Raw genomic sequence first — 20,277 nt, 5'->3', positions numbered from 1 at the left:
GACAAATTTGCTGGGACATGCATAGAAAAATAAATCATCAGTGACAAATATTTACATATCCCTCATAAAACCGACCCCCCCCCCCCCCCCGAACCAATGTTGATGAACACTTGAATTGTTATGGCGATTACTGCGATAATATAATACTGCGTTATGGCGCAGCGTAATTCGCTTTCAATATAATGGTTTTTTTCGGTACGTTGATTTGTAAAGCAGTATAGCTACTGTTGTTGTTGTAAGGCAACCATTCATGTTTAAAACCAACACCATTCGTGGAGTGGCTCCAAATGAGAACATCTGTTTATGGGAACATAGATACATATAATTGTTATAAACATTTTACTGACTATCATTTTTATCTACCCACAATCATATATCACCAGCACTGCAGCAGTTACAAAAATAAAGATCATTCTCCTCGTCAGTATGGTATCAATTGAGTGGGGTGATCTAAGACAAAAACATTTTTTCTAACATGTCGCCTTTTCGCAAATCATTTTAAGCAAAAATTAAAGATTTTTCTTAGCTGACACAAAATGTGCGGTTACAGAACCACACTGTAAATTCTTATTGCCATAGTTGTGCATCCCTAGTGTCGTTAAGTTGTGAATGTGAACTATGGAACACTAAACTTGTGTATGGAATATTATTCGCCCGGTAATTCATGCTTTTCTTTCGTGTTGACGCACAAATCGGACGAAAATTTTTTGTGAAATAATTGCCTCTATTTTTGAAAATCCATCTTGTATTGTTTCATTTGTTTTTGAATTTCTTTCCTTATTTTCTCAGTCGCTCTACTGAACATTTCCTCCCCCAATATCTTCATTTCTTCCTTGAACTCATCAAATTTCTTATAGTCATTCTTTTTTTCTTTTGCTATAGCTTTCAATCGTTCCTCAATTTCGTCACCCCCGAAAGCCTATATAAGATATAGAATCATCAATATATTGATTTCTGTCTAGCCTCCTTCACATGCAAGTAAATGTCTACTGCAAATTCCTGAACATATTTATACTGATCTTTTACAAACAGAAAAATCATACAACAATTGTTGCAAGGTGTATAAGAAAAGTAGAGTAAAGTTAATGTTTTCTACAGGCGTACGCGCAAGCTCTGTTCACACATCCGACACAAAATATTTGTGTAACGAGAGGGACAGTGAAAAAGTCTTTAGAATTCAATTTCGGTGGCAAGAGACGCAGTTTGGCTTGATAGGCCTTGAGACGTTCTCTGGTTGTGAATATTTATTAATTCAAGCTTTCGGCTACCAGTCTGCAGCCTTCAACGGGCAGTTAAAAATTACAATGATTGGCGAAAATATGGTTTACAGTTACAAAAACGCCTACGCCTAGAATCACAATAACAATATGACAAAAATAAAAATAAAACACGAGTGACAGTTCGCCTACATGTGGCTATATAATTACATAAACTGTTCTATTTCTTCAATAGAAGCTGGAATTGATGGGGTGGATGCTTGGCATTATTGTCAGCATTAGTCGTAATTGCGGCGTGCCACGATTCTAGCGTTGTTCTATGCCGAAGATTTGCTTTATCAATGATTTAGCTGTTGCTAAAGTCAATTTTATGGTCGTAAGACCAAGCATGATTAGCGATGTTTGAACCTGATCTATGATACTCAACATTCCTCATGTGCTCTTTCTTTGCTTGTGCTGAATGCTCGCCTTGTATCGCCGATGTAGCTCCACGAACAATCAGCGCAATTTATGCGGTTATTAAATTTGTCGGTTTTTCTGTCGGTGGTCTGTCTTTCGGTGAGGGAAACACTTGTTCAAGCGTGCGTAGCGGTTTGGTTGTGACTCGAATTCCATGGGGCTTTAGAAGGCGTTTGAGTGGTTCTGTTAACCCTTTAACATATGCTAGAAGTGTAGAACAGCGTAGTCAACATTACTGTGTGGTTCAACTCTTTCGAGGAACTCACGAACAAGATCTTCTGATGATAGGGTCTTGTATTCGTTTCGTGGATATCCATTCGACATCAAGGCTTGAATGACATGTTCACGTTCTTCTTCATAAAATTGACTTTAGCAACAGTCAAATCATTGATAAAGCAAAATATCGGCATAGAACTAATCTAGAATCGTGGCACACTGCAATTACCACTAATGCTGACAATAATACCAAGCATCCACTTCATCCATACCAGCTTCTATTGAAGAAATAGAACAGTTTATGTAATTATATAACCACATGTAGGGAACTGTCACTCGTGTTTTATTTTTATTTTTGTCATATTGTTATTGTGATTCTAGGCGTAGGCGTTTTTCTAACTGTAAACCATGGGTATTTTTTGCCAATCATTGTAAGTTTTGGCGGATAGCAGAAATACCCAAGGAAATTAAGACTGATTCGGTTTCCAATGAAGTGGTATCTTCTTATGTAGCATGTAAAGTATGAAGTGGTATCTTCATGTTCATGGAATCCCTGTTAAGGTGCATCTACTCCACTCACCAGCAACCAGGCTAAAATGTATTTTTGTCCTGACAATTGTTACTTTTAGCCCACAAAATATACCGTAATACCCGATAATTAAAGTCTTGAAAATTGTCGAAACATTACGTTGTCGAGAGTTAGGCCGGGCATAAAGAAAGATTAAGAGTATGAATATGGACACAAGTATAGTAATTTAATGCAAAAATATGTAAAATTAGTCCAAAACTGTAATCGAGTTTAGTAGACATATTAAGAGGATTACACAAAGCATAATAAATTAATGAACAAATAAATAAATAAAAAGAGCGTTTACCTTTCGCCATTGCTGTAAAGTCCAGGAACTTGACATTTCCTCATCAGAATATTCTGTTATGATTTCGTCCTCTGAGTCACACTGTGCTAAGCCTAAGTATGCAAACTGGTGGGAATTCTTTTCCTGTGCTAGGACAAGCTCCGCCTAATTTAAGATTCAACAAACGCATTTAAAAACGTAATACCCCACGATTGTTTTATCGTATCCATGCAGTACTACGAAAGTTAATAGTAAATCCTACGGATTCTGTATTAATATTACTGGCATTTTGTAGTTTCCTAGACCGGCCTCAATAATCTATGTTAAATGGCCCCGATCAGTTACTAACAGCTAAATTGAGGAAGAGTAAATGGCATGACCAGGGACGCATGACTTCGTATCGTCGTCTTTTCTCTTTCAGACGATTGTGCGAATCTCGATGCTCGTTGGTGGCACTTCTACTTAAGAAATAGAATGTAATCCTTCATGCGTCGTTGCACGCCTATAGCCCCTGTTGCATGATTGTCCCCCTGTTCTGGCGTCGCTGGGCATGACGAATGACGATAACTATTACTAATATATACACACGGGAAATATTTTTCAGCCCTCAGACTACGGGATCTATCTTTCCAACCAGCCATTTCTCCAACAGCATATTAGATGTTTGTGATACTCAGGTTGTTGTCCAGTCCCCGTGTCATGTGTAAAAGTATAGTATTACCTTATGAAGTATTTTTTCTTCTTTTGATCGTCTCATTATCTCATTTGTATCGCCAATTGCAAGACCAGTGAGTAAATTCATGATAGCGATCGAAATCATGATTATAAACAGAAAGAGCAATATTTTCTGCAAAGCGTGAACTTTTCCACCAGTCAGAAAAGTGTCTCGGTAATCTATTTCGCCAGACATCATGACAAACGTGGTCAAAATTGACAAACCAATGTTGCGAAAACCTTGATCTTCAGACATGAGGAGCAGAAAGGATAACGAAAACGCAAAGACGACTAAAAGCACCAATGGTAATACCTGTATATAGATAAAAATTTTATGCAAGATACGATTTGCCATAGCACAGACCAATGTACCCACAAATTACCGACTAACGCACACATATTTCCCACCTGTTTTTAAAACCAAAAAAAAGCAGTAGTGAAGAAATGAAGAAATTGTTCGAAAAATACCCTTCATGTTTTTATCATATATCAAAACTGGGGCAAGTAAATCAGATTTTAAAATGCATGCAGCAGTCTCTCAGGTATTACCAATTCCTCCCCAAGGCTACCGCGGTATAGTTTGTATGCTTTATGTTTTTAAGGGACAGGCGATTGTGATCACTCCTTTCATCACGAATGTGAAACCTCAGACTCAGCTAGGATCAGGTATTATACTAGTTTAGCCGTGAACTTCATTTGAATTTTTTTTTACTTTGTTGATGATGCCGTCGTTGTTTTTTTTCCTTGTGATTCACATGTGTGATGACAGGATTGAGAGAATACCTTTTACGTTAGCAAAATCGTGCAGATCACAAACCTTGCAGACGGTAAGAAAAACCCTTTTAGCCATGATGATGTAGATCCCAAATAATAAAAATCTTTTCATTATCAAGGAGAAGTTGATCCAAGCAAAAAACACAGAGACAGCTCCAGCTGCAACCTGTCCATATGACTTCGTACTTCCTATAGGCATCACATAGATTACAGTGCAAATATACAATGTCAATTCAATCCAATTTTCGAAATTACGAAAATAATGCATCTTCGTCAGCTTCATCTATACAAAACAGAGGACCTTAATGTTATTACATTAGGCTAGAAATGAGCATAGTGAAAATGCAATGTTTGGTTGCAAAATGTTGAATGTGTCAGACGACTGTCTTTCGTCGAACGATTTTAACCTACAAGTTCGAGTGATGGTGGTTTAAACCAGACTATTGAAGACATGAATCTAGATACAGAAATTTTGAAAAGCAGTGTTGATGCATTGCAAGCTCTGGCAAACACTGAGATTCCCTCATCCCTTGTGGACCGTAAAAATAGCGACGATATTGATTGCACAGAAACACAATCAAAGTCAACAATTTCAAAGCATTCCAGTGCGCATCACTCGCCGCCCACGGTCAGCAAATAAATAAACACAGACATGTGTACTGAAATCAGGTTTTTCGACACCGTCGTTGGACAAACTGGCTCAGGCATCTGGAGCTGTTCCACAAGATAACTCGGTCATAAACAGTTGCTATTCTAACCTATTCGCTGTGCGTAGAGTCCCTAATTATGTCACTTCGGTCAAAAGTAAATCGCTTCATTTGATGGAGAGAAAAATGACATTACATCAAGTCAACAACAACATGAATCGCCGATTACTTTCAAAAAATCCAGATATTGGTCTATACTACTTCTAAAGAATCCCTTTGTATAATAATAGCTGAAATAAATAGCTACTGCAAATTGTTATATTGAGAAGTGTGTGAAATGCAAAAAAATGAGTCCGAACAGTTCGTACGTGCCTGGCTTCCCTGGAAACCCATCGTAAATTTATATTAATTATATTTTCGCACACATAACATTATCACGAACTTTGCGAAATTCTGGATACATACCTGAAACATTTCTTTACAAAGATGAAAAAGACATAAAAGTGAAGTAATCACTGAAAATGTGATCATTCCAGGTGATTTGAGATCGCAAGTTTCTAGATAAGAGTATATTGAGTATAATATAAAAAGCAGCTAGCTATATATATTATCACAACCATATTATTTTTAAAGTATCTTTATAAGGATAATTCCCTCATTACCTTGACTTTGAATCACGCCATATGTTGTTAACGCACCCAGGAAAATGAGATAAACAAGAAAATTCAAATACAGCCATATTCGTATTTTAAACTTCAATTTCTCGTTTAAAAAACATGTCACCAGTGGATGTCCTAGGCAATTATCTCTTTTGCTGTTCACCATGCTTTCAACAGCTGCAAGTTTTCCAGCAGCCTTCCCACCATCTCAAATATAGAAACCAATTTAACATTTATTCCACATGCTGCGAATTTCTTTAACAAATGGACACATATATCACCTAATATATTTACCGTTCTTTCGTTTGAATGGAAAGAGCAAATAGACGACTTTTCTCTTCATTTCTGTCTCACAATACGAACGATAATCATATATTTCTTCTTGAGAAACACAAAAATCAAATATCATGATGGCGACTTCGGGTGTTTCTTCAATCAGCTTCGCCATAATATTATCCGCACCGAAATGCGAGTCTTCGAACAACTGAAAAAGAGCATCTCTAATTCCTCAGTTATCTGCCGAGCTTGCTAGTTTTTCTGGAGGAGTACGTCCCTAACCCCGCTAAGTGCTATATTCCTTGAAAAGTAACATAGTTATAATACAGTTAATCCAATTAAGTTATCATGACACAAATACATTAAATTGCATTACTTCTGTGGCACGTTTTTCTGGGGGATTGGAGCCCTTATAAACCCGGTCCTTAACTTCGCGGATATTAAATATTTTTAATCTGCATGCATGCTTGTTCTCGCTTTTGTCTAGATCTCATCCTAGTTTTACTCAGTTTATTGGCGTATATCTTCTGCTCACAACAAACTACATGTAGACTACACTACATTCCTGCAACTATACTGAAAAGACATGCAGTATAATGACCGTACATCTCCATTTCAATTCATTTCCACAAATTCATTTTTCAGCCTAAAAGGGACCTATAAACAAAATATGGGAGAGTACCACCTAATATATAGCCGGTACATTTTTACCTCCTGAAGCATTTTTGACCCTTTATCCTTTGTGCAAAATTTAATTATTTCTTTCATAGATTCCCTGGCAGTCTTAAAATAACCGTACGCGGAGTCCAGGATATTGAGCCTGCCTGTCTTTTTGTCTCCTTTCATTTGCGCGTTCTCGTCCAAAAGATATCTTAGAACATCAGAATGACCAGCCTGTGTGGCATAACCAGCAGCAGTAACGTTCACATCATCTGTAAAATCTATCATTTCCCGGAACTTTTCTTGATTTATCAAGTATTTCACAGGTTCACGCTTTCCAAATTGTGCGGCACAGTGAATCGCGGTTTTATCAGTTGAACTGTTAAAAGCAATGCACATTATGTAAATCCCTTTACACAGGCAAACCGACTATAACACCATGCACATGGCTAGCTGACAAAAAAGTATAAACTATAAAGGACACCTTGTGAATGCAATGAATGTTTGAATATGACGCAAGTTGGGCTACATATGTGCAGAAAATATTCGAACGGCTTTAAAAAGAACCAGCTATAGCTAAAACAACTGATAAAAACTACATTATGTCAACATTCCATCTTTTTTATCAATACAGGCCTATGCAAATTATGAATCATTCCTCGTTCCTCATATGGATCATTCCATGTTTTCTTATCGTTATTTTTCGCATTCTATTTTGCATAGTTCATAAAAAACTTTTGGAAACTAAAATTTTCTACAGCACTCAGAAAATATAGACTAAATATTTCCGGAAGTGTACGAGAAAACTAATCTAAACTTACGTTCTTTGCAAATGATTTGCTCCTTGTTTCAATAAGAACTTCATCAGTTTGACGTTACCGCGTTTAGCGGCCTCCAAGAACGGCTGATGTTCGTCATGATCACCATTCAGCAGACGCGATGCAGCTGCGGGATCCTTTCTTTTCCAGCTACGCAGAACGTTCTCAAGAATCTATATCGATATTGAGGAACGTATATCATGCGAAAAGATGCGTATAGCTACTATAGTAAGAAAGTGGTTACAGCCATTTTCTGACTGTCTGTCTTATTTTGGGAGTCAAAATGGGGGGGTCTTCAGGTCAGCAGGAAGTAACGGAAATCGAACAACAAATGAAAAGATTATTTTACAATAATTTTGCGGTAAACACAAACTATCTACAAACTTCCCTACAAAGTAAATACTATAACTAAGCAAATATGACTCTTATATAGTTGAAATCGCATTCTTTTACTCAGTACTGATCAGCTGCATCTTGCATGGACTTTGGTCACCTGTTTCTTTAATTTAAGCCTAAGTATAAAGTTTTTGTAGCATACTTAAAGTGTAGTCGTGCTTGCGACCATAGCATAGTCATAGGCGTACGGGCGCAACTTTGCTTAGGGGGAGGGGACAAAAAAAAATCGCCCAAATTTTTTAATTATACAATGTGCCCGAATTATAACTTTTACCAAATTTGTAGCAATAGACTTGGCAAAGCAGTCGATGTGCTTTCGAGAAAGTGTAACAAAAATGGCGAAATATAATACAAATATGTGATATATATTACAAAATTTGGTTTGAAAAATTTTAGCTATGTAACTCTTTTTCAGTTTGCCCGAATTTTTGGCTGAACTTCGCCCAAATTTATTGATTCTCGAAATTTGTAGGACCGTTTTAAACGGAAAAGGGCGAGGCACAGACCCACCAGCCAGGATGACTTGAGGCAAGTGGTCGACGAATGCTGGCAAAGTATTGAACGTGCGACATTAAAAAACCTATGGAATCTATGCCAGCCAGAATTGCATTGACATGTAATGCATTTTTGCACATTAACATACGTTAAATGAATATCACAACATCCCATAGTTGTTGTGCAGCATGTATTTTTCAGTTCACTTATTTACTTTTTTCTAGTTCACTTTTCGGTAAGGTTTTCTGTAGAAAATTAATATATGCTGCTAAAAGAATGAAATACAGTCACTGGACTCAAACTTTTGCCTTCTACTGTATATATTTTGAGGAGATGGAAGTGAAAGACATTAGCATGTAGCAGTTGTACTGTTGATTAGTTACCTCGATCTTCACATAGTGGATGATATGGGCAGCAAACATGTCTTCTTCACTTTTAGCATATTTGGAAAGTAATTCGAAACTCTAATTCAAAAATAGAAATGTGATTAATATTTTTTGTTTACAGAATCAGCAGAGTAGGTAATTTTACTAATGTACTTTTTATTAAACACTGTCAACTACTTCCTAACTCCATGACGGTATTTTCAGTTAATTAAGAGCTTGATTTTCAGTGTTCTAACCACTGAAACTTTTTGTTGATTAAGAAAGGACTTCAACATAGATTAGTAATAACAGAACTTTTATGTTTCACTCAATAAGTGCGCTTTTTGGATACCAGAAAAAAGGGCACATTGATTTTATTTTAGCAACATGCGGGCGTGCAGATCCACGGGAGAACACATTTTCAATAATATTATAGTTTTAATGCGAAGAGGACGTATTCAAGTAAAATAAAATGGTGAATGCATTGTCATATACGGCCTTCACTCAAAATCGTAGCTGATTGGTCAATCTTGGTTTTCTTTAGCAACGGGGTAGCAACAGAACCGCCAATGGAAATTCAGTATAATTCATGTATAGGTAATAGTATGGTTTCGAGTGCAATTTGGAAAAAACATGCACGAGTGAGTTTTTCAAAGATTCAAATATTTTGGGTCTTTGGAAAACTCACGAGTGTATGCTTTTTTCCAAATTGCACGAGAAACCATACTATTACTTGTTAATGATATACATGAAAATGTTCGAGACAAACACACTTAGTACACGAGTATTTCTTGTATTTCTTGTCCCCATGTACATTTTGTTGATCGATCTTTCCCTTATATTGAATATTTCCTTTAGCGACGTTATATTTCTTAAATATTTTGTTGTGAAACCATTGTTTTAACGTTAAAAAGTCGCGAAAATCCAAATTTCCGTGCTTGATTTCCGTCGCCATCTTGGTTTGTTTTGTTTGGGGCAAGCATTATATTTTTCCCGCCAAAACGTAGCTCAAATTTGATTGGCTGATATATTTGTGACAGCCAATCAGATTGGTCTGTTACAAATTTTTGCACTGTTGTTACAGATTTTTGCACTGTTGTTACAGATTTTTGCACTGTTGTTCGGGATTAATTGCACTGAAATCGACCAATCACAGTCGAGAAACATTTTCATGTATATTATTAATATGTTTATTAGTCACATTTGGGTCATTTTGCGACGTTTTTGAACGATCGCGATTTTTAATTTTGGTGAACAATAAATTGTTTTATTTGCGTACTTTTAGCTTAGTCAAGAACGAAAGAGGATACCACTTATATTATTCAAATAATTTCAGTTTCACTATTTTTTCTGCAATAAACATCGGAAATATAACACTTTGTTCTGGCTTCAATAAAACGTCCGCTAACAAGTAGAAAACATCGAAGGAAATGCTCAAAAGCGACTTTTTAAACAACAATGATAAATAATACTCAACGTTCATTGCTGGTTTCTTTGCTACCATGTTGCTAAGGAAAACTAGTATTGACCAATCAGCTTCTTGAAAGTCGTAAAGGGCACAGGCTCCCCTGATGCCCCCGTTGTCTCGGACTCCGTGAAACTTGAAATTTACATAGCGGGACAAAATGATCTTTAGACTGACCAGTGATCGATTTACTGTTATTTTTCATAATGCCCCATAAACGTGCTACAATTCTAATGATTATGATTTATATACACCCACAAATATTTTTACACGGAGTCCATAGTCCTCTTCCAGTTAAGAGATCATTTTTGTTTCTACATAGTTTAGGTATAATGCAATATACGATATTATATATTATTTTGAAAAATCCTTATGGTCAAAACAAAGGAAATTACATTTGCTGTACCCTAAGCCTCAAAATATTTCTGGGGGTGTGCCCCTATAAATCCTCTGGAATTGCTTTATTCGCCCTCAAAAATATACCTTGGGAACGCCATTTAAACTACCCAAGGGCCCCAAGACTTTCTGTGCTGCTATGCGTGCTTGTACTGGCTTCTGTCTCGTGATAATTTTAGGTTGTGAGCATTTTAGTCATAAAAGTTTCCATCCAATCCTGGTGCTTTCGTTTTCATTTTCAGAGATAAAATTAGGTCAATTTACGAATGATGATTTTCAAGATCCACCAAGACATCGTGAATAAATTGTTGAAAAACACCTCCACAATCGGAATGCACTTGCAAAACTTTGAACTATGCTGCAGCACCCCTAGAAGGGTCTAACCAAAGTCAAATATACCATATTCAGGGATATTTGGCGCTACTAATTTCGAACTGATAGCATACGAAAAAATTAAATCCCCATATATCAGTTGGACCGTACGAAGATCAATGATACCATATACCGTTATATTCGACCCAACCTGGGTACAGAATTCGGGTATATTTGAACTTCACTACTTACAATTCCACTGACCAGTTAACCTGATTGAGTAAGGAGGAAAGCTGGCCTTATTTATTGCAAATTTCGTATTTAATTTTTTGTTCTTGTATTCGCATCAGTCGCATCAGTCAGAATCCGTCCCTGGTAAGACCCTGTGCAATATTTCTGTAGCCATATATGAGATATTACATACCTCAGTCAGTTCTTTAACAGCAGCGAGCTTCATTGGAGTCTTCCCTGAATTGTCCATATGATTAATAGCTTTCTTATCTTGGCTCATCTAGCGCAAAAACAAAGAAAGAAAGTGTTAAACTTAATAAAATAGTTTTGACTTTTTGGGAATGGTGTTTTGCATTACAATGTTAGAAACTTTGGATCAGGGGGGGAAATGGAAGCCAGTGCTTTTTACTTTTTCTGAGTTTTGAGCTGAAATACTTGACGCCAAATGTTGAGCCTTATATGAAATTAAAGCTATTAAAAAGTTATATCTCGTGTTGAAATTTCAAGACTTTAGCTTAAAAGGAAATATCTAAAAAATATTTGAAAATTTCCCGGTTTTTCACCGGTCGGTAATTGTTTTTGTTTTTTTATATATTTCCTTTGTAGTTTAAGTCTTGAAATTTCTACACCAAATATAACTTTTCAATAGCTTTAATTTGACACACAGCCCAACGTCTGGCGTCAAGTATTTCGTCTCAAAACTCAGAAAAAACCATTTTGGCTTCAAGCTGAATAGGGATGTTTGTCGGGAGTTATCGTTCCAGTTGTATAGCGTTCACTGCTTCTCATATAATTCCTAACAAGCGAAGCTGATACATTTAATGCGGGCGTACTCCCCCCCCCCCCGGATATAGAACCCATCCTTGTAAATTAATATTTAATGTTTAATTGCTCTCAAGATGTCATGAACAATGCTGCAAAACGTTCGCCAATAAATTTTACATTTTGCTATGTCTTGTTTGACTTTAAATAAATGCAATGTTTCCCGCCAGGGAAACAAGTGAAAAATTGTTGCCCGCTTCTTGTCATAACAAAGTAAAGTGGTTTTTTTAATGAAATTGTTGTGGAACATGTATGTTTTCGTTCCTATATAACAAAACACTTAATGTACACTACCTCGGGAAATAGTGAGTTTTGTTTTCCCTCGAGTCTCAATGTTTCCCTCGACTTCGTCTCGAGAAACATTCAGACTCTTGGGAAAACAAAACTCACTATTTCCCTCGGGAGCATACATTAAGTGTATAATACATCGTATGTTTAGGCAGAAACAATATCCGCCGTTCTCTATCACATTATGATTTATCATTCTACGCGCACGATGGTTCACTGTAAATAGAATTGCGTTAAAGCGTTGCATAATTCATGTCACGTTACTATATGTATAGTTAAATTGAAATCTTACTTCACAAAGATAACGGAGGACATTTGGATTCCCCACAGCATAATGGAAAACATTCCTACCCTTACTATCACAAACGGCAAGGGCATCATTACCAGATGACTGCAAAATTGACAAAATTAGTTTAACGACTTCTTCTTGATCTGCTTCGGCAGCCCTAAAAAATTTGAAGAGTAGCCTGTTAGTGTATCTGTGTGATTTACGCATTGGCTATCTAAATTATTTAAATTAAACTCGCCGGTGTAGATTGATCCAACGAGGTGCAGCTTACCATTTGAAAATAAAATCAGATAAAAAATTTTTCGATTTCATAAAAACGAAAACATGATTTTAAAACTGTATGAATGGCACTGGGACTAGCGATTTACGTGCCATCACGCAAGTGAGTCGCTCTAAATTTACAGTGTCTTGCCTACGCGGTTGTATGCTTTTTTAAATACACAGTGTTTCAAGTCTTTTCGACCGCAAGATACAATTCTCATACTAGCTATTTGTTTGGTGACACTGATATCAGGATTAGGTTTAAATTTTACAAGTCATCGTTAAAAGAGAAGATGCTATTGTGAATAGCCTCCAGCTGAGGAAGAATAGACAGAAACCTATGAAAAGACACAGAATGAACCCATAACAAACTGCGTATGTTTTAAATCTCGGTAGACGAGTAATAGCGAAGACATCCCAAATGCGACCTAGTTACCTGACGCGTAACATGCCAATTTTTAATATATTTGCTTTGACCGCGATGAGTTCACTTTTGTCCTTATTGGTTTAAGTGTGGAATCGATCGATCTCCTTACTAAAACAAATGTCTGCTTATACTTCTGCGGGATAGATAAATGTACGCAATCACTTGTATGCGACCAAGACGCGAATTTGAAATGCGTAACTGAACATCCATATTCGTGTTATTTACGTACGGGCATTATCTTGACATAAAATATATAGTTTTCTATATTCCTGGCTACGATATCTCTTATAATGTGCACACAGGTTTCCTACGCCATGTGTAGCGCCATAAAACTCTCAAGAATTGACATTAACAAATAAATCAGTTCTTATGCAGAATATATAGAAACATCGATAAAAATGACCCTCGTTGCAGTTTCTTTATTACTATTAAATGTAATGAAATCGAAAAATTCATTCAGCGAAATGCTCAGATACCTGAGTACTTTCCACCATGTAAAAATCCCATTTTGTGTCAGAAAACTTTAAATGCATGTATACCTCATAAGCGGGGTAACATCACTTTTTCGCGTTTTTTCATGGTGAACATCGAGAAGTTCATTTTTAATCTTGTCCTGCTGAAGTAGATTTATGCACCCGCTTGCACTTATGTTACAAATGAAAGTGTGCCAATCCTCTTCTTTATTCTTCTCTTGTTCCAAAAAGTCCTGCCACCAATCACGTTCCAAAATAAGGTTTAGTACCTCTTGGGTTCCACTTTGAGGGGCAGGGTAAAGGATTGAATGACCTTTACCATCGATATTCCTCATAATTTCTTCAAGATTTGTTTTTTCCTCAGGCCCATTATCTAAAAAAGACATTTTCGTACTTTCAGCTTTGTAAATCTATTTGCAACCGTGACTTACAATTTATTAGTGTTAACCATCGTAAAATAGCGGTGCATTCTTAGTCAATATGTATTCAGAGATGAATACTAACTACCTAGCTACTGCATGAGCGCGAGGTCTTAGGTCTGTATACGATAAAATATTGAACCGAGGACTCTGACTCCAAGGTGTGATATTTCACCAAGTCTGAGGTTAAATATTTTACCGTACAGTCGAGTAACTAAGTACAGTAAGTAAATTACTAGAAATACATGCATGCAGAAACCCCTCGCCTCGGTTAAACGAAATTAGGTAAGCATAGGGATGGTAACATGATAGTTTATGTGGAAAAAAAAAGGGGTGGTACATGTGAGAAAAGAAGTATCATATAATGGAAATATTTGTGAGAAGAAACAAGATGAAGCATGACAGATAGCAAAAAAGAACATGCCGGATACAGTCAAAGACAAAGCGGTGTAATTTGCTTCGCGGTAAGGATGAGCTTTACTGAATAATTTTCATTTGCAAAATGACAATTATGCATCCATTTCGGGTTACGTTACGTGACTTGAGGACGACTTTATTTCGCCACATTTGCAGTTTGTAGGTGTAAATATCTGAGCGGATTAGTACCGTCTCGGAATTAGGTCCGATATTTCTCGGTAAAGACCGAGCAAGCGAGGCTAATAAATGGCATAAGGCAAGTATTTGCACTTGAAACAAACAAGAAATTCATGAATGCGTATTAGTAGCCTGGTACGCATTTGACAAAAACAAAAACAGAATATTGAATTATTTAGTTTACCTAACTTTCTGGAGACGCCTTTTTAATTTCAAGTGCAATTATATTTTCTCTTGAGCATTTATTTGAGCCTTTTTCATTCAGAATTTCTCTGTTTTTCATCTCGTAATGGATCGCCGGTAACGCCGGTCCATTGCGGGAAAGTGCCGGTCAAATAGGGGAAAGTAATGGACCACTGAAAATTCTTCTCAGCCAATCACTGAGCTCCATTTCACCGGAAGTGACGCTTGCCATATAATAAAATATGTTAATAACTAAAAATTAATATTAATTTTGTGTCATTTCACTACCCGACAGGCTAGCCTTGTATGATAAAATGGATTTCTACACATACACGTATTAATAATTTCTTGAATTGCATCAGCGTTATCCTTTAAAGCTGCAATAAGAATGGGCGTCTCATCATATCGATTTTTTTTGTTTACGTCGGGTTTTGTTGTGAGCAGTCGTCTTACGACATCCATATTGTTGCATTTGATTGCCAGCAGAAGCGGCGTTGATCCATGACTGTCTTGCATGTCAGCAAAATCTTGGAAAAATTCCGGTCGCTTCACTAAAACATCCAACGCCTTCGCTGATTTAACCCTGCTAGCAAGGACGTGTAAAGCTGTCACTTTAGGACGCTCGTCTATTGGCCAGAAAGAAAGGCCGCACCGGCGATGAAACAGTTCACCTTTTTTTTTACTGGGGGTTTGCTGATTTTGGTATGCTTCACAAAGTACGTCCAAGCACATCAAACTGTTTACCTCGATCGCTTCAAGGATACGAAGTTGAATCTCTTTGCTACTTAACGCTGGGTCTAAATGAAAAAGTGAAAATGAACACAATTCTTTTGCGCGAAATCACCGCTCGGGTATTGAATAATGTGCATCTCTTGATAGTTTGGATTCTGTTCTTAGGTTGTCTTTCATTAACGCTTTACACATAAAAAGTTATATGTTAACTTACTATACTTGCTATGCTAAGTATATATGTATATATATATATATATATATATATATATATATATATATATATATATATATATATTAATATATATATATATATATATGATATTATTCGGTACTACTAACGATAACCGTAAACGAACAGAAATATGACTCATCCACAGTCTTGGCACTCTCTATCCCTCTGGCAAAAATGAAAGACTCTCTTTCATTTAAGCTACTTCATGCACCCATAGTAATATGACTCCCATTTCTTTGTTTACATCAAAGCAGGTTATAATTGGTTGTAATACGTTTTCGTTGCTGATCTGGCTTCCCTCAGTGCGGGCTATTCTTAGCCTACAATCAGACGTCTCTTTGGCAATGTAATGTATTCCAATTTGTTTTGATTTTTTGTTTTCTATTAGCCCATTTTTATCACGTGTTTTTCCCCCATACAAAACATGTATTCTCCCCTATTTATTTTCATACTAACTCTTCTGACAAAGGCCCTCCTGCAGGTCGAAACGTCGAGAAGTGTTTTGTCTATTTTAGCCAAGTGGTTATACCACATTTGATGCCAAGTTGTTTAAAGACGATGCCATGCCAAAATCATATTGCAAGTATATATAATGGTTAGTTGCTGAAATATTTTCATCAAAAGTACTATAGGGAGAATGACACAGTTGACATAATTTGGCTCGCGGTATACATGCTGCAATTTCCATGAAGCACTTCTTCAGGAATTATTGTATAGCTTAGTGACTTCTACCTACCCACAAGTCTCTTTAAAGCTGGAGCATCGTCTAAATATATTGCTTGCATAATGTCAATGTTTCTTTTCTCCGTTTCTCGATCAACTTCCTCTTTGGAGGAATGCAATCGACATTTTTCTAAGTAGGTAGGAAAGAAAAAAAAGGTATAGCAATTTTTCATCAATTTGAGTTATGAATTTTTGATGTTATTGCTTACCGGCTTTCTTGAAACGTTCAAGTTGCTGGTAATCTGAGGATCGTACTACCTTGGGGTCAAATGGTCTACTTTGTTGCGTTGCATTACTTTCGAAATCTGCAAAACCAATAAATTTACACGATAGCAAGTGCTTAAGAGACAGATGCAGTAAAACATACATTTATTTATAAACATGAAAAAATCAGTATTGCTGATAACCAAAGTCAGCCAATAACACACCAAATGTTTTGGCATACTTTGTTTTACAGTCAACGAATCCTCGAATACGGGATTTAAAACATTTACATTTAGTGAAGAAGCAATGCACTGGGGCCGGTTGTATAAAAAGGTAGTTAACTTTCAAATATAGTTAGTGGCAAAATTGGCGAAAGAGAATAATGTATTTTGTAGTTAACGACGATTTAACTAATTAAAATGTAGCTAAGTGTTTTATACAACCGACCCCTGATGCACATGTTTAAATACCTGTATTTGTGGCAGATTCGAAACTGTCATAACAAGCTTTCTGAGTAGCAAGAGCATCTGGGAGAGGATCTGCTTCAACCACACTTCTCTCTTCGGACATTTCTAAAAATTATGTATGTAAAAATTCTAAAAACGCATACACAGGGTGCATTTGATCAGAAAAAAGTAGACAATTTTTAAATATATATTAAACTATATAGTTATCTGACGCGTAAACTTAGCTTATTTTTTGTCTCAACTGACAGCTTGCGCGAAGGACCATTGTTAGCGTGTCACCCAAGCAATCATTCATACATCATATTATTCAAGCATTTAAAAAGTCGCGTAAGCTATGAGTTGAGACAAAAAATAACCCAAGTTTACGCGTCCGTGTCGCGAACTTATTTTTCATCAAATTCTGAAATTTCCATATTTTGTAAACAAAAACCTAAACCTTCATTCCAAAAAATCAAAATTCATTTTTAACAAGTCATTCATGCTTGAAAAAGTCACTCAAAATGAGGTTTTGACAAACCCCTCTCCCGTTTTTTGAGCTTAGTAAATATAAAATAGAACAGGACGGTTCTGGCGTATTTTTTAAATTGCTGAGTTAACGTTTTTTTTGAAATTGAAGACGTCATCAATTTTGAATTGACGCCTGGCAATCATTTATGCAAATGAGATAAGGAGCGCATTTCCAAGATTGCGAAGTCAGCAATTTTTTATTAGTTGATAACTGTCAATCATTTATGCAATCATTTGCATAAATCAATTTTCAAGATTGCGAACTCATCGATTTTTTATTGATACCTGTCAATCATTTATGCCAATGAGATGGGGGGGGCATTACCAAAATCGTTTATGCAAATTATAAGTTTTTTGCTGACTCAGCATGTTCCAAAGTTGAGCGCGGGTCTTGGGTTTACGGCTTATGTTATTGCTTACCACCAGCTTTCTTGACACGTTCAGGTTGCTGGTAATCTGAGGATCGTACCACATTGGGGTCAAATGTTTGCGTTGCATTATTTTCGAAAGCTGCAAAACCAATAAATATACACGATAGCTAGTGCTTAAGTGACAGATGAAGTAAGAACATACATATATTTATAATATTAAAAAATCAGTATTGCCAAAGTTGGCCAATAATGCACGAATCCTCGATTACGGGATTCAAAACATTTACATTTAGTGAAAAAGCAATGCACTGGGCCCGGTTGTATAAAAAGGTAGTTAACTTTCAAATATAGTTAGTGGCAGAATTGGCCAATCAGAATAATGTATTTTCTAGTTAACGAAGATTTAACTAAAATGTAGTTAAGAGTCTTATACAACCGGCCCCTGATGCAGATGTTTAAATACCTGTTTTTGTGTCAGGTTTGAGACTGTCATAACAAGCTTTATAAGTAGCAAGAGCATCAGGGAGAGGATCTTCTCCAACCACTCTTCTCTTTTTGGACTTCTCTAAAAATTATGTGTGTAAAAATTCTAAAAACGCATATACAGGGTGCATTTATCAGAAAAAAATGGACAATTTTTAAATAATTATATATCAAACTATATAGTTAACTTATTAAAATTGCTGAGTCTGCGTTTTTTTGTTGATGACGTTGAGCGCATTTCCAAGATTGCAGAGTCAGCAATTTTTTATTGACGCCTGTCAATCATTTATGCTGATTGGTGAGGATTGTTGAGGTCGAGCATGGCTCATTCACACCGGTCGTCTTCAGCGCCTTTGGCGGATGCGGAAGAGAGACCCAACATTTTCTTTCCTTCCTGGGTGCGAAGCTGGCTGACAAGAAGAATCATTCTCCATCTATGGTGGTTAGCTGGTTACGACGAAAGATCGCCTTTGCTTTGCTTAGAGCTCGCGTGGTGTGTGTTCGTGGCAGTCGAAGTTGGAGGACTGCGTCCATCACATCAACTAACGACATTACGTTGTCGGAATGGAACTCCAACATTAGCGAGTAGTCTAGTTAAGTTGTTTTTGTAAATAGTCTGTAGAACTATTATACTTAATTTTAATGCATGATTGATTATTGTAAATTTCCCTAGTACTAATAATGTGAATAAATTATTTCTTATTTCGGTGAAAAAAAAAAAAAAATCATTTATGCTGATTATGCAAATGAGATGAGGGGGGGTTCAAAAATCGTTTATGCAAATTTTACGTTTTTTGCTGACTCAGCAGGTCCCAAAGTTGAGCGCAGGTCTTGGGTTTCCGGCTTATGTTATTGCTTACCGGCTTTCTTGACACGTTCAGATTGCTGGTAATCCGAGGATCGTACTACCTTGGGGTCAAATTGTTTACTTTGTTGCGTTGCATTACTTTCAAAAGCTGCAAAACCAATAAATTTACACGATAGCTAGTGCTTATAAAACCACCCCTGATGCACATGTTTAAATACCTGTATTTGTAGCAGGTTTGAGACTGTCATAACAAGCTTTATGAGTACCAAGAGCATCAGGGAGAGGATCTGCTTCAACCACTCTTCTCTTTTTGGACATTTCTAAAAATTATGTGTGTAAAAAATCTAAAAACGCATATACAGGGTGCATTTATCAGAAAATAGTAGAAAATATTTAAATATTTATTAAACTATATAGTTATCAAAACATCGCATTGAATCGTAGAAATATGGGTACGTTAGCATAGCCAGTTTAACGTAAAAGCTATTCACCAAAAATACACATGCTTAAAATCTATCCATGCGACCGTGACCGGTCTGATAAACAAAGGGTGCTTCCCCCTCGCGGGCAAAGCGATTACAATGGAAAATTGTCTTAACACTAAAATCAAACAGGAAATTTAACGTGAAAAAAAAAGAGTGACTTTTGAGTGGCTTTTGCAAGCATGAATGACTTGTTAAAGATTAATTTTTATTTTATGGAATTAAGGTTTAGTTTTTTAACAAAATATGGGGATTTTAGAAAATTTGATGAAAATCCTTGATGAATCTTAAAAACTTGGTTTGTTCACCGACAGGGATGATTTTAATAACCCTCTCAAAAGTATAACCAATAAAATTTATTTGTTTTTAGATTTCTCCAATTTCGCTGACCAAATTTTTTATTGGCTCTTTGACAGCGAGTCCAAATCGTTTTAAGAATATCATTTTTCCAAACATGGGTTAATTTTAATGTGTTCATGAGCATTTTTTTCGCATCCTCCGAGATATATCTTTCAAACTTTGAAGGTTGTTTTTGAAATCTTTTCATCCAAAAGACAA

General features: G+C 36.3%; 2 protein-coding genes across 2 annotated transcripts; both read right to left on the bottom strand.

Moving 5' to 3' along the window:
• Nucleotides 1-151: 151 nt before the first annotated feature.
• On the bottom strand, nucleotides 152-4,492 carry LOC114516572 (transient receptor potential cation channel subfamily A member 1-like). The gene is made up of 5 exons (XM_028536098.1): nucleotides 4,278-4,492; nucleotides 3,468-3,773; nucleotides 2,768-2,911; nucleotides 799-919; nucleotides 152-297 (listed from the first exon to the last, which is right to left on the bottom strand). The coding sequence occupies exons 1-5, from the start codon at nucleotides 4,431-4,433 to the stop codon at nucleotides 152-154; spliced, it is 873 nt and encodes a 290-aa protein (XP_028391899.1). The 5' UTR covers nucleotides 4,434-4,492.
• A 3,308-nt stretch (nucleotides 4,493-7,800) lies between these two features.
• LOC114516571 (serine/threonine-protein phosphatase 6 regulatory ankyrin repeat subunit A-like) lies at nucleotides 7,801-18,506 on the bottom strand. Its single transcript, XM_028536097.1, has 11 exons — nucleotides 18,410-18,506; nucleotides 17,996-18,085; nucleotides 17,072-17,173; nucleotides 16,607-16,702; nucleotides 16,411-16,527; nucleotides 15,043-15,507; nucleotides 13,581-13,887; nucleotides 12,357-12,510; nucleotides 11,148-11,234; nucleotides 8,569-8,649; nucleotides 7,801-7,806 (listed from the first exon to the last, which is right to left on the bottom strand). Exons 3-11 carry the CDS (start codon nucleotides 17,169-17,171, stop codon nucleotides 7,801-7,803), a joined length of 1,413 nt encoding a protein of 470 aa, XP_028391898.1. The 5' UTR covers nucleotides 17,172-17,173; nucleotides 17,996-18,085; nucleotides 18,410-18,506.
• Nucleotides 18,507-20,277: the final 1,771 nt, after the last annotated feature.

The sequence above is a fragment of the Dendronephthya gigantea genome, unplaced genomic scaffold (genome assembly GCF_004324835.1).
Source record: "Dendronephthya gigantea isolate DGI-Jeju-01 unplaced genomic scaffold, DenGig_1.0 000006F, whole genome shotgun sequence".
NCBI classification, from domain to species: Eukaryota; Metazoa; Cnidaria; class Anthozoa; order Malacalcyonacea; family Nephtheidae; genus Dendronephthya; species Dendronephthya gigantea.
The sequence above is the reverse complement of the archived record's forward strand: the minus strand, read 5'-3'. Positions and strand labels throughout refer to the sequence as shown.

Bases quoted from the DNA above. Each gene is read 5' to 3' on its own strand.
- LOC114516572 (XM_028536098.1), bottom strand. From the start codon at position 4,433: ATGCCTATAGGAAGTACGAAGTCATATGGACAGGTTGCAGCTGGAGCT. The intron at 3,774-4,277 runs GTTTGTGATCTG...ATCTATATACAG, and splicing joins TTTTTCTTACCGTCTGCAAG to GTATTACCATTGGTGCTTTT. The intron at 2,912-3,467 runs GTAATACTATAC...ATCTTAAATTAG, and splicing joins AAGAAAAAATACTTCATAAG to GCGGAGCTTGTCCTAGCACA.
- LOC114516571 (XM_028536097.1), bottom strand. From the start codon at position 17,171: ATGTCCGAAGAGAGAAGTGTGGTTGAAGCAGATCCTCTCCCAGATGCT. The intron at 16,703-17,071 runs GTATTTAAACAT...TTGGTTTTGCAG, and splicing joins CGAATCTGCCACAAATACAG to ATTTCGAAAGTAATGCAACG. The intron at 11,235-12,356 runs GTAAGATTTCAA...TTTTTGCGCTAG, and splicing joins TCCTCCGTTATCTTTGTGAA to ATGAGCCAAGATAAGAAAGC.